The sequence below is a fragment of the Salvelinus fontinalis genome, chromosome 20, assembly GCF_029448725.1.
Source record: "Salvelinus fontinalis isolate EN_2023a chromosome 20, ASM2944872v1, whole genome shotgun sequence".
Classification (NCBI taxonomy): domain Eukaryota; kingdom Metazoa; phylum Chordata; class Actinopteri; order Salmoniformes; family Salmonidae; genus Salvelinus; species Salvelinus fontinalis.
This window is the reverse complement of record NC_074684.1, coordinates 34197660-34210362: the sequence shown is the minus strand read 5'-3', so window position 1 is coordinate 34210362 and position 12703 is coordinate 34197660. Positions and strand designations below refer to the sequence as shown.

The 12703-nt window shown below is 46.8% G+C and overlaps 1 protein-coding gene across 3 annotated transcripts in view; it reads right to left on the bottom strand.

Annotated features, from left to right (window-relative positions):
* LOC129817767 (ryanodine receptor 3-like) overlaps positions 1-12703 on the bottom strand; it is a 295018-nt gene that overhangs the window by 122967 nt on the left and 159348 nt on the right. For all 3 annotated transcript variants that reach the window (XM_055873310.1, XM_055873311.1, XM_055873312.1), the window contains 6 exons: positions 10553-10655; positions 9957-10091; positions 5046-5192; positions 4746-4872; positions 3942-4056; positions 713-845 (listed from right to left, as the gene is read on the bottom strand). In XM_055873310.1, the coding sequence (XP_055729285.1) occupies positions 713-845; positions 3942-4056; positions 4746-4872; positions 5046-5192; positions 9957-10091; positions 10553-10655 (760 nt within the window). The remainder of the gene's footprint in view (positions 1-712; positions 846-3941; positions 4057-4745; positions 4873-5045; positions 5193-9956; positions 10092-10552; positions 10656-12703) is intronic.

Genomic DNA, 12703 nt, shown 5'->3' with positions numbered 1-12703 from the left:
AATTTGGTGTTTGCCCCATTTTGTGAAATCTTGGTTGGTGAGCCCAGACCTCACAACCATAAAGGGCAATGGGCTCTATGACTGATTCAAGTATTTTTAGCCAGATCCTAATTGGTATGTTGAAATTTATGTTCCTTTTGATGGCATAGAATGCCCTTCTTGCCTTGTCTCTCAGATTGTTCACAGCTTTGTGGAAGTTACCTGTGGTGCTGATGTTTAGGCCGAGGTATNCCAGACCTCACAACCATAAAGGGCAATGGGCTCTATGACTGATTCAAGTATTTTTAGCCAGATCCTAATTGGTATGTTGAAATTTATGTTCCTTTTGATGGCATAGAATGCCCTTCTTGCCTTGTCTCTCAGATTGTTCACAGCTTTGTGGAAGTTACCTGTGGTGCTGATGTTTAGGCCGAGGTATGTATAGTTTTTTGTGTGCTCTAGGGCAACGGTGCCTAGATGGAATTTGTGGTCCTGGCGACTGGACCTTTTTTGGAACACCATTATTTTGGTCTTACTGAGATTTACTGTCAGGGCCCAGGTCTGACAGAATCTGTGCAGAAGATCTAGGTGCTGCTGTAGGCCCTCCTTGGTTGGTGACAGAAGCACCAGATCTTCAGCAAATAGTAGACATTTGACTTCGGATTCTAGTATTCTAGTCTCTCTCTGTGTCTCTCTGTCTCTCTCTACCCCCCCCCCCCCCCTCTCTACCCACCTAGTCCGACGGAGCTGTTCTCCAGCAGATAACTCAGATGATCGAACATGGCCTTCTGGTTCTGTCGACTGATACGACAGAAGTAACACAGGAACCGACAGCAGCTGGCAACCATCTTGGGAAACGCTATCTCCTGTAGGAGGAATGGAAAATATTTGTTACATTTAAATATATTACATACAATATATCACATTACATCACATAACAATATCACATACATCAAATATATTGTAGTAGACTCTGACCTTTTTTTTTTTTTTTTTGCAAATTCCATGTTAATGGTAGATTTGTCCAAGAGAATGACCAAGATGGACATCGTGTTAGTTTGAGATTGAGAGATCTCAAGTGAGAACTATGACCTAAGTGGGTACGGAGCTCGTGTCATGTTACTGAATCAATATACACTGCTCAAAAAAATAAAGGGAACACTTAAACAACACAATGTAACTCCAAGTCAATCACACTTCTGTGAAATCAAACTGTCCACTTAGGAAGCAACACTGGTTGACAATACATTTCACATGCTGTTGTGCAAATGGAATAGACAAAAGGTGGAAATTATAGGCAATTAGCAAGACACCCCCAATAAAGGAGTGATTCTGCAGGTGGTGACCACAGACCACTTCTCAGTTCCTATGCTTCCTGGCTGATGTTTTGGTCACTTTTGAATGCTGGCGGTGCTCTCACTCTAGTGGTAGCATGAGACGGAGTCTACAACCCACACAAGTGGCTCAGGTAGTGCAGCTCATCCAGGATGGTACATCAATGCGAGCTGTGGCAAGAAGGTTTGCTGTGTCTGTCAGCGTAGTGTCGGTCCTGCTGCTGGGTTGTTGCCCTCCTACGGCCTCCTCCACGTCTCCTGATGTACTGGCCTGTCTCCTGGTAGCGCCTCCATGCTCTGGACACTACGCTGACAGACACAGCAAAACTTCTTGCCACAGCTCGCATTGATGTGCCATCCTGGATGAGCTGCACTACCTGAGCCACTTGTGTGGGTTGTAGACTCCGTCTCATGCTACCACTAGAGTGAGAGCACCGCCAGCATTCAAAAGTGACCAAAACATCAGCCAGGAAGCATAGGAAATGAGAAGTGGTCTGTGGTCACCACCTGCAGAATCACTCCTTTATTGGGGGTGTCTTGCTAATTGCCTATAATTTCCACCTTTTGTCTATTCCATTTGCACAACAGCATGTGAAATTTATTGTCAATCAGTGTTGCTTCCTAAGTGGACAGTTTGATTTCACAGAAGTGTGATTGACTTGGAGTTACATTGTGTTGTTTAAGTGTTCCCTTTATTTTTTTGAGCAGTGTAGTTAAAAACAGCTAATAAAAGGATCATTGACAACAAGTCAGTCTGTCAGTAACAACTGTAAATCTGACACACACACACACACACACACACACACACACACACACACACACACACACACACACACACACACACACACACACACACACACACACACACACACACACACACACACACGTCGGCCAAACCGTGCAGGAATGTTATTGACTAATGAGATTGCCAAGCAGATATGTTTCAATCAAACCCCAGTCTTCCAGCACCCCCCAAAAAAAGGACTGGCATACTCCTCTACCCCCCACGTCACTCTACCTGACCTGTACCCCCCAACCCTCTCCTGCCCTACATCGCCCACTCCTCTACCCCCCACGTCTCTCTACCTGACCTGTACCCCCCAACCCTCTCCTGCCCTACATCTCCCACTCCTCTACCCCCCACGTCTCCCTACTCTTACCTCCTCCTCTCCCTAGCCTCCCTAGGCCTTACAACCCCTGACCCTCCAAATCCCTCTCTGGGTACTGAGTGGTTAGTTGTTGGTAGGATCCCTTATGGGTAGGATCTCTGGTAGGATCCCTCATGGGAAGAATCCCTGGTAGGATCCCTTGTTGGTAGGAACCCTGGTAGGATCCCTTGTTGGGAGGATCCCTGGTAGGATCCCTTGTTGGTACAGTAGGATCCCTGGTAGGATCCCTTGTTGGGAGGATCCCTGGTAGGATCCCTTGTTGGGAGGACCCTGGTAGGATCCCTTGTTGGGAGGATCCCTGGCAGGATCCCTTGTTGGGAGGATCCCTGGTAGGATCCCTTGTTGGGAGGATCCCTGGTAGGATCCCTTGTTGGTACAGTAGGATCCCTGGTAGGATCCCTTGTTGGGAGGAACCCTGGTAGGATCCCTTGTTGGGAGGATCCCTGGCAGGATCCCTTGTTGGGAGGATCCCTGGTAGGATCCCTTGTTGGGAGGATCCCGGGTAGGATCCCTTGTTGGTACAGTAGGATCCCTGGTAGGATCCCTTGTTGGGAGGATCCCTGGCAGGATCCCTTGTTGGGAGGATCCCTGGTAGGATCCCTTGTTGGTACAGTAGGATCCCTGGCAGGATCCCTTGTTGGGAGGATCCCTGATAGGATCCCTTGTTGGGAGGAACTCTGGTAGGATCCCTTGTTGGGAGGAACCCTGGTAGGATCCCTTGTTGGGAGAATCCCTGGGAGGATCCCTTGTTGGGAGGATCCCTGGTAGGATCCCTTGTTGGGAGGATCCCTGGTAGGATCCCTTGTTGGGAGGATCCCTGGTAGGATCCCTTGTTGGGAGGATCCCTGGTAGGATCCCTTGTTGGTACAGTAGGATCCCTGGCAGGATCCCTTGTTGGGAGGATCCCTGATAGGATCCCTTGTTGGGAGGATCCCTGATAGGATCCCTTGTTGGGAGGAACTCTGGTAGGATCCCTTGTTGGGAGGAACCCTGGTAGGATCCCTTGTTGGTAGGATCCCAGGTAGGATCCCTTGTTGGGAGGATCCCTGGTAGGATCCCTTTTTGGGAGGATCCCTGGTAGGATCCCTTGTTGGGAGGATCCCTGGTAGGATCCCTTGTTGGGAGGATCCCTGGTAGGATCCCTTGTTGGGAGGATCCTTGTAACAGATGAACTTTCCTGTTACCTGCTTTACATTACAGATAGTCCTTACAGCACAGCGCCTGTATGGCTGTTTACAGCAGTGCTACTTGGATCTACTTGGATCCTACCCAAACAAATAGCAGTCTAACTACACAACCTAAATAAATAAATATATATATTTTCCAAAACAGGGGTCTTTAAGAGTTTAAAACCGAGGAAGAACGGTGTGCCGAAACATCATTGGTAACTTATGAAATAGTCACCGCAAGGAGAGAAGAGTGTGAAACTTCTATCTTTATTCTTGAAAAAGTCCAGTACCTGTGACTTGTCTCCTCCCAGCACGTTAACCATCACCTCCATGACAGTCTCATGCATCCCCAGAACCCTCATCAGGTTGGGGTGCTGGTAGAACACCTTGTTGTTCATGATGTCACTGTAAACACAGAGGGGTCAAAGGTTAGAGATCTAAAGGTCATTGTATGTGGAGCCAAACATACTGTAGTTCATTATCTCAGCTAACAGCTGTTTGATGAAATGTATTTAACCTTTATTTAACCCGGAAAAGACCCTTGAGGTTAGAAAGCTTTTTGGCGACCCTGGAATTAAAGAAGATTGAACAACAACCGTGTTTGTGAATGGATAACATACAGTAATATCAAAGACAGTGCAGTATGAAGACAGGCAGAAACTGCTTCTCCAATAGAAATCCCAGATCACACTTGTAAGGCGATGTCATGGAGACGTTGGCTAGCTAACCTCATGTGTAGAAACACGTCATTGGGTCTAACGGTCGCCGAACTGCACATGTGCAGAGCCGTGAAAATCAGAGGCACTCCTTCGACATTTAAAGTTGTTTTTGACTCAAATGAAAACGTCTGTCAGCAGCGCGAGGTCGGAGTAATAACACCTTCAACTACTTCAGACATCGGCTCAAATCAACCTTGTGTCTTTACATGTCTAGATAATGAACAACTAACGAAGAATGTTTCACTTGTCAAACCCCAAACCACGGCCTCGTCTGATTGGTCTGTTTCACAAGAGTTCCCAGAAGCCTCTGGGCTTAGAAACTCTGCTAATATCACACCCACGCAAGCAAGCGCACACACAGGAGTAATCTCTCACCCCAGTCCGTCGATCATGAGTTTCTCCTCTTCTTTCCCCATCCGTACAGACAGCAGTGATCTGATCTGTCCCAGAGAGGCCAGGAGGTTGACACAGTCCTGTACTGACGCAGCAGAGATGGTGTAACCTGGTACAAGTAATGGACCAAAAGTTAGATTTTCAATCTGTATGACTATGCCCATATTTAATTGCAATTGAAGGAATGACACAATACTAAAATCACAACCCAGAGAGCTAAGACTGGACAATTCGCTCCACACATCAGACTGGGTCTGGGAGTCACTCAAGGACAGTACATACTCTTCCTCATGGCCCTGAGCAGCGCTCCGATGCCGTCGTACTGACGTCTCAGCAGGCTGAACATCACACGAACCAGCTCTGGGTCCTGGATGCTGCACTCCTGAGCCCAGCTAGCCATGGTCTGGCTGATCAACTCCTTCAGGTTGGCTGAGGGGGAGATACCAGAGTTTTACACATACAGATATTATAGATAGATACACTGCATTTCTGAGCCCAGCTAGAGAGGAGAGAGAGGGAGAGATTCCAGTGTGTTGGTATATTAGCAGGGACGTAGCTACAAATGAGGACACCGAGGATCTCTGTACTTGTTTCAAAAAGCAGTTTCTTTTTAGTGGTGTGTGAATTCGGTCGGGGTCTCATCTTACTGTTGAGAGTTGAGAGTACGAGAACACACCAGGTGCAGCAGCAGGGTTCCTCTTGTTTTACGTCACTTACTGACGACAGTCACTCAATTAGCACAAGTCAGCACATTTTTGTTTGATAAGTTAGCTGGCTAGGCTAACCAGGCTATCTTTAACTCTACCTATATGTACATATTACCTCAATTACCTCGACTACCCGGTGCCCCAGCACATTGACTCTGTACCGGTACCACCTGTATATAGCCTCACTATTGTTATTTTACTGCTGCTGTTTAATTATTTGTTACTTTTACTTTTTACTTTTAATTTTTTATTTATAATTGTTACACTTTTTTCTTAAAACTTCTTAAACCATTGTTGGTTAAGGGGCTTGTAAGTAAGCATTTAACTGTAAGGTCTACCTACACCTGTTGTATTCGGCGCATGTGACAAATAACATTTGATGTGATTTCTCTAAACTTGTAGTAATCATGGCCTACAGGGGTCCCCCATCGATTGTGTTAGTCACTCTCACTCAGATATCCTGTTAACACGGCACAAGTCATGTCAACGTGTAGAACTGCAGGAAATTAGTTGTAAAGCTGCACATTTTTCTCTCCAACCCAAGGCCAAATGTGTAGAATTGATTGAAGTGAGTTACGGCCCTGTATATTAGTAATATCTTGACTTATTAAAACACAGCACATATATCCAGTTTACTCCTGAGCCCAGCTGGTGATGGTCTGGAAGTTCTTTAAGCTTGGCTAGATACACACATACACACCCACGCACGCACACACATACATAAACACACACACGCACGAACACACACACACGCATGCACACACGCACACATGCATACACACATACAAACATATACACTCTATAACACACACACTCTGCTGCTCTTTTCTCTATTCCACTTTCCTTTATTCTCCTCCCCCTACCTCTCCTCCCCCTACCTCTCCACTCCCCACCTCCCCTACCTCCCCCTACCTCTCCTCCCCCTACCTCTCCACTCCCCACCTCCCCCTACCTCCCCCTACCTCTCCTCCCCCTACCTCTCCACTCCCCACCTCCCCCTACCTCTCCTCTCCTCACCTCCCCCTACCTCTCCTCTCCCCACCTCCCCCTACCTCTCCTCTCCCCACCTTCCCCTACCTCTCCTCTCCCCACCTCCCCTACCTCTCCTCCCCCTACCTCTCCACTCCCCACCTCCCCCTACCTCCCCCTACCTCTCCTCCCCCTACCTCTCCACTCCCCACCTCCCCCTACCTCTCCTCCCCCTACCTCTCCACTCCCCACCTCCCCCTACCTCTCCTCTCCCCACCTCCCCCACCTCTCCTCTCCCCACCTCCCCCTACCTCTTCTCTCCCTACCTCTCCTCTCCCCACCTCCCCCTACCTCTCCTCTCCTCACCTCCCCCTACCTCTCCTCCCCCTACCTCTCCACTCCCCACCTCCCCCTACCTCTCCTCTCCTCACCTCCCCCTACCTCTCCTCTCCCCACCTCTCCTCTCCCCACCTCCCCCTACCTCTCCTCTCCCCACCTCCCCCTACCTCTCCTCTCCCTACCTCTCCTCTCCCCACCTCCCCCTACCTCTCCTCTCCCCACCTCCCCCTACCTCTCCTCTCCCTACCTCTCCCCACCTCCCCCTACCTCTCCTCTCCTCACCTCCCCCTACCTCTCCTCCCCCTACCTCTCCACTCCCCACCTCCCCCTACCTCTCCTCTCCTCACCTCCCCCTACCTCTCCTCTCCCCACCTCTCCTCTCCCCACCTCCCCCTACCTCTCCTCTCCCCACCTCCCCCTACCTCTCCTCTCCCTACCTCTCCACTCCCCACCTCCCCCTACCTCTGCACTCCCCACCTCCCCCTACCTCTCTTCTCCTACTCCTCTCCCCACCTCTCCTCTCCCCACCTCCCCCTACCTCTCCTCTCCCTAACTCTCCTCTCCCCATCTCTCCTCTCCCCACGTTCCCCTACCTCTCCTCTCCCTACCTCTCCTCTCCCCATCTCTCCTCTCCCCACCCCCTACCTCTCCTCTCCCCATCTCTCCTCTCCCCACATCCCCCTACCTCTCATCTCCCCACTTCTCCCATCTCCTCACCCCTCTCCTCTCCCCACCTCTCCTCTCTCCACCTCTCCTCTTCCCCACCTCCTCTCCCCACCTCTTCAATCCCAAAACCCCTCTCCCCACCTCTCCCCTCCCCACCTCTCCAATCCCCTATCCTACCTTCCTCTCTCTTAATATAGACTTCCTAAACACCCTGAAATCCTCATGTGAAACTTTCCCTTTCCCTCTTTTTCTCATTAACTCTATAAAACTTCCCCTATTCGTTTTCTAATTAAGTCAATGATGCTGGACTAGACGACAATGTTAAGTACCTCCCCATTAGAAGTCTCCCTCAACAGTTATTGGACGTTATATTACATATGAGGAACAACATCTAACCTGATTGTCCTTCAAACCTCTGATACTTATAAAGTGGGTACTGGGGAGAAAAACGGAACTATCTCATCCAAGTAAACCACCAGTAGGTGCAGCTAGGTACCATTTACATTTATGTGAAAATAAAAGTATACATATCAATATATATATTCTGTCACATACACCGGATAGGTCCAGTGAAATGTGTTGTTTTAGAGGGTCTGACATAGTAAATGAAAGCTGGTTGACAGCCAGAACCCTACCCCGGGAGTCACAGAGCTCAGACACACACACACACACACACACACACACACACACACACACACACACACACACACACACACACACACACACACACACACACACACACACACACACACACACACACACACTAACACACACACACACACTAACACACACACACACACTAACACACACACACACACACTAACACACACACACACACACACACACACACACACACACACACACACACACACTAACACACACACACACACACTAACACACACACACACACTAACACACACACACACACACACACACACACACACACACACACACACACACACACACACACACACACACACTAACACACACACACACACACACACACACACACACACACACACACACACACACACACACACACACACACACACACACACACACACACAGAGAGAGGGTACAATCTGTCTCCACCTGGTTCAGAAGTGAGGCTGTCCAAAAACACGTTGCTGCCTAACTTCTAACGAGGGTTTTGCGTTCAGCTGAATAACAGAGAGAGGAAGTTTCCTCCGGTGTAAACCTCTGGAGTGGTGCTGTGGAGTTGTGTTAGTGAGCTGCAGACAACAGACTGGGGTTTTGTTGTAGACCTTTGTAGTGTTGTGGAGGAACCATACAAGTTACAGATGTCTCTTAAACTGCATTGTTGATTAAGGGCTTGTAAGAAAGCATTTCACTTTAAGGTCTACACCTGTTGTATTCTTAAAACCGACAGGGATCTGATCACTGCCCGCGCCTGCTCGCCCGTCCAGCATCACTACTCTGGACGGCTCTGATTTAGAATACGTGGACAACTACAAATACCTGGGTGTCTGGTTAGACTGTAAACTCTCCTTCCAGACTCACATCAAACATCTTCAATCCAAAGTTAAATCTAGAATTGGCTTCCTATTCCGCAACAAAGCATCCTTCACTCATGCTGCCAAACATACCCTTGTAAAACTAACCATCCTACCAATCCTCGACTTCGGTGATGTCATTTACAAAATAGCCTCCAATACCCTACTCAACAAATTGGATGCAGTCTATCACAGTGCCATCCGTTTTGTCACCAAAGCCCCATACACTACCCACCATTGCGACCTGCACGCTCTCGTTTGCTGGCCCTCGCTTCATACTCGTCGCCAAACCCACTGACTCCAGGTCATCTACAAGTCTCTGCTAGGTAAAGCCACGCCTTATCTCAGCTCACTGGTCACCATAGCAGCACCCTCTCGTAGCACGCGCTCCATCAGGTATATCTCACTGGTCACCCACAAAGCCAATTCCTCCTTTGGTCGTCTTTCCTTCCAGTTCTCTGCTGCCAATGACTGGAACGAACTGCAAAAATCTCTGAAGCTGGAGACTCATATCTCCCTCATATCTCCCTGTAACTCTGTGTTGTTGTATGTGTCGAATTGCTATGCTTTATCTTGGCCAGGTCGCAGTTGCAAATGAGAACTTGTTCTCAACTAGCCTACCTGGTTAAATAAAGGTGAAATAAATAAATAAATAAAAATCCTGACTATATGTAGGTAACTCTTCAGTATTGCAGTGTGAACCTTTAGTGCCCACCATTAGAATTGAACTCTGTCCTGCCAGACGATCAGGTAAGTGAAAAGGGTGTTTTAATGTCTGTCTGTCTGCTGAACATATATCACGTAAATGAATGTGAATGTATCATCTTCAGACAGAGAGATAGAAAGAGATGTTCCTTCTTTTCCTACCCTTTAATGAACACTTCTGAAGGGCAATGACACGTGGGGAACATGCCTATTCCTAGACAGTCTCTTCCTGGGGGCAGCCTGAATCGACTAAACTGAAAACGGCATTAACGTAAACCCTGGTAGTAGCTTACTGGGAGCAGCTTGTTCCTGCTCTGTAGGTTCCTCCTCTAGTTTCTTGGGCGGCCCCTTGATCTTATAGAGCATGGCTAGCAGACGACCCTTTATAGACGTGTCTTCCTCCTCCTCCTCCTCCTCCACTGGGATGCCTGCAGGGACCGAGACGGGCAGAAATATGAAGGGCAGGACTGGGAGGATAATCTTTTAATTCTGGTGTCTCCATCACATAGTGACATACAGGTTAGATGTTGTACTCTTAGGTAGACTTAAGAGTTTATAATTACATTTAACATATATAATCAATATTGAACTGTGAACCTATTCATCAATACAGATCCCACCGGGCACTGACATTAATTCAACATGCATTCGACATTGGTTCCACGTCATGTAATTGAAATGAAGTGGAAACAACATTGAGTTGAACCAGTGTGCGTCCAGTGGAGTCATCATGTCATGTAGGAAACATTGTACATTTGGGACGAACTTTTGATTTAATAACTGAAATGATGTATTGATTTAACATCAATGGAAGATCTGTGAGTTACTGTACGGCCCTGCATCTCTAGTTAGGATTTTGTCTTTTAAACTGTCAGTGTGTGTCTCGTACCACAGTGCAGTCTCAGCTCATCGTGGAAGCTGTAGAGGTCTTCCTGAATCTCTTCAGGACAGGGACAGTCCTCCCCAGCAGCAAAGTTTAACAGGATGTTGATCTATATGGAGGGAGGGAGGTGTGTTAGTGATAGAGAGAAAAAGGAGAGAGAGAGAGAGAGAGAGAGAGAGAAAGACATATATATTCCCTACAGCATAGCATCATTACTGTGAGTCGGACTGGCCCGGAGAGTCTCTATGACATCACATCTGTTTGATCCATGAAGAGGAGAATGGTATGGATGGTTTTCCCACCTCTAGCTTGGGGACATCATTTACGGAGCATACTACAAGGGGATATATTCCCATCCTACGGTGTGGAAAGCCATTTACCAGGAGGCACTCTACGGTAATATGGCCATTAGACCAAACGCCTGCTACACAGACGGACAGCTAGCTATACGAGGAGAGGCACATGCTAACTATAAAAGACATTCACTGAAAATTCAATTGAGTCCCGTCCTGCTGGATGAGGAGAAATGTTTTGATTTGATTTTTGGCACTACTACTTCTTAATAAAATAAGGTGAGAAATAAAGAGGTCTTTGTGATGAGTGATGTGATTAGTAATGTGATTAGTGATGTAATTAGTGATGTGAGTAGTGATATGATTAGTGATGTGATTAGTGATGTGATTAGTGATATGATTAGTGACGTGATGTGAGTAGTGATGTGATTAGTGATGTGATTAGTGATGTGATGTGAGTAGTGATGTGAGTAGTGATGTGATGTGAGTAGTGATGTGATTAGTGATGTGATTAGTGATGTGAGTAGTGATGTGAGTAGTGATGTGATGTGAGTAGTGATGTGAGTAGTGATGTGAGTAGTGATGTGATTAGTGATGTGAGTAGTGATGTGATGTGAGTAGTGATGTGATTAGTGATGTGATTAGTGATGTGATGTGAGTAGTGATGTGAGTAGTGATGTGATGTAAGTAGTGATGTGATTAGTGATGTGATTAGTGATGTGAGTAGTGATGTGATTAGTGATGTGATTAGTGATGTGAGTAGTGATGTGATTAGTGATGTGATTAGTAATGTGATTAGTGATGTAATTAGTGATGTGAGTAGTGATATGATTAGTGATGTGATTAGTGATATGATCAGTGACGTGATGTGAGTAGTGATGTGAGTAGTGATGTGATTAGTGATGTGATTAGTGATGTGATGTGAGTAGTGATGTGAGTAGTGATGTGATGTGAGTAGTGATGTGAGTAGTGATGTGATTAGTGATGTGAGTAGTGATGTGATGTGAGTAGTGATGTGAGTAGTGATGTGATGTGAGTAGTGATGTGAGTAGTGATGTGATTAGTGATGTGAGTAGTGATGTGAGTAGTGAGTAGTGATTAGTGATTAGTGATGTGAGTAGTGATGTGATTAGTGATGTGAGTAGTGACGTGAGTAGTGATGTGAGTAGTGATGTGATTAGTGATGTGATTAGTGATGTGAGTAGTGATGCGATTAGTGATGTGAGTAGTGATGTGATTAGTGATGTGATTAGTGATGTGATTTGAGTAGTGATGTGATGTGAGTAGTGATGTAATTAGTGATGTGAGTAGTGATGTGAGTAGTGATGTGATTAGTGATGTGATTAGTGATGTGAGTAGTGATGTGATTAGTGATGTGATTAGTGATGTGATTAGTGATGTGAGTAGTGATGTGATTAGTGATGTGAGTAGTGATGTAATTAGTGATGTGATTAGTGATGTGATTAGTGATGTGATTAGTGATGTGAGGAGTTATGTGAGTAGTGATGTGATTAGTGATGTGAGTAGTGATGTGAGTAGTGATGTGATTAGTGATGTGAGTAGTGATGTGATTAGTGATGCGAGTAGTGATGTAATTAGTGTAGTGTAGTGTGCGTGTGGGTGTGTGTGTGTGTGTGTGTGTGTGTGTGTGTGTGTGTGTGTGTGTGTGTGTGTGTGTGTGTGTGTGTGTGTGTGTGTGTGTGTGTGTGTGTATGCAGTGTGTGTATGTGTGTGTGTGGTGTGTGGTGTGTGGTGTTCTCTCTCTCTCTCTCTCTCTCTATGCTGAGTTATGTTCCTCTACTCAGCTCTCAGGCACAGCGAGGACAGAGAGACAGTTACATAATAGATCATAAACACTGGTTCT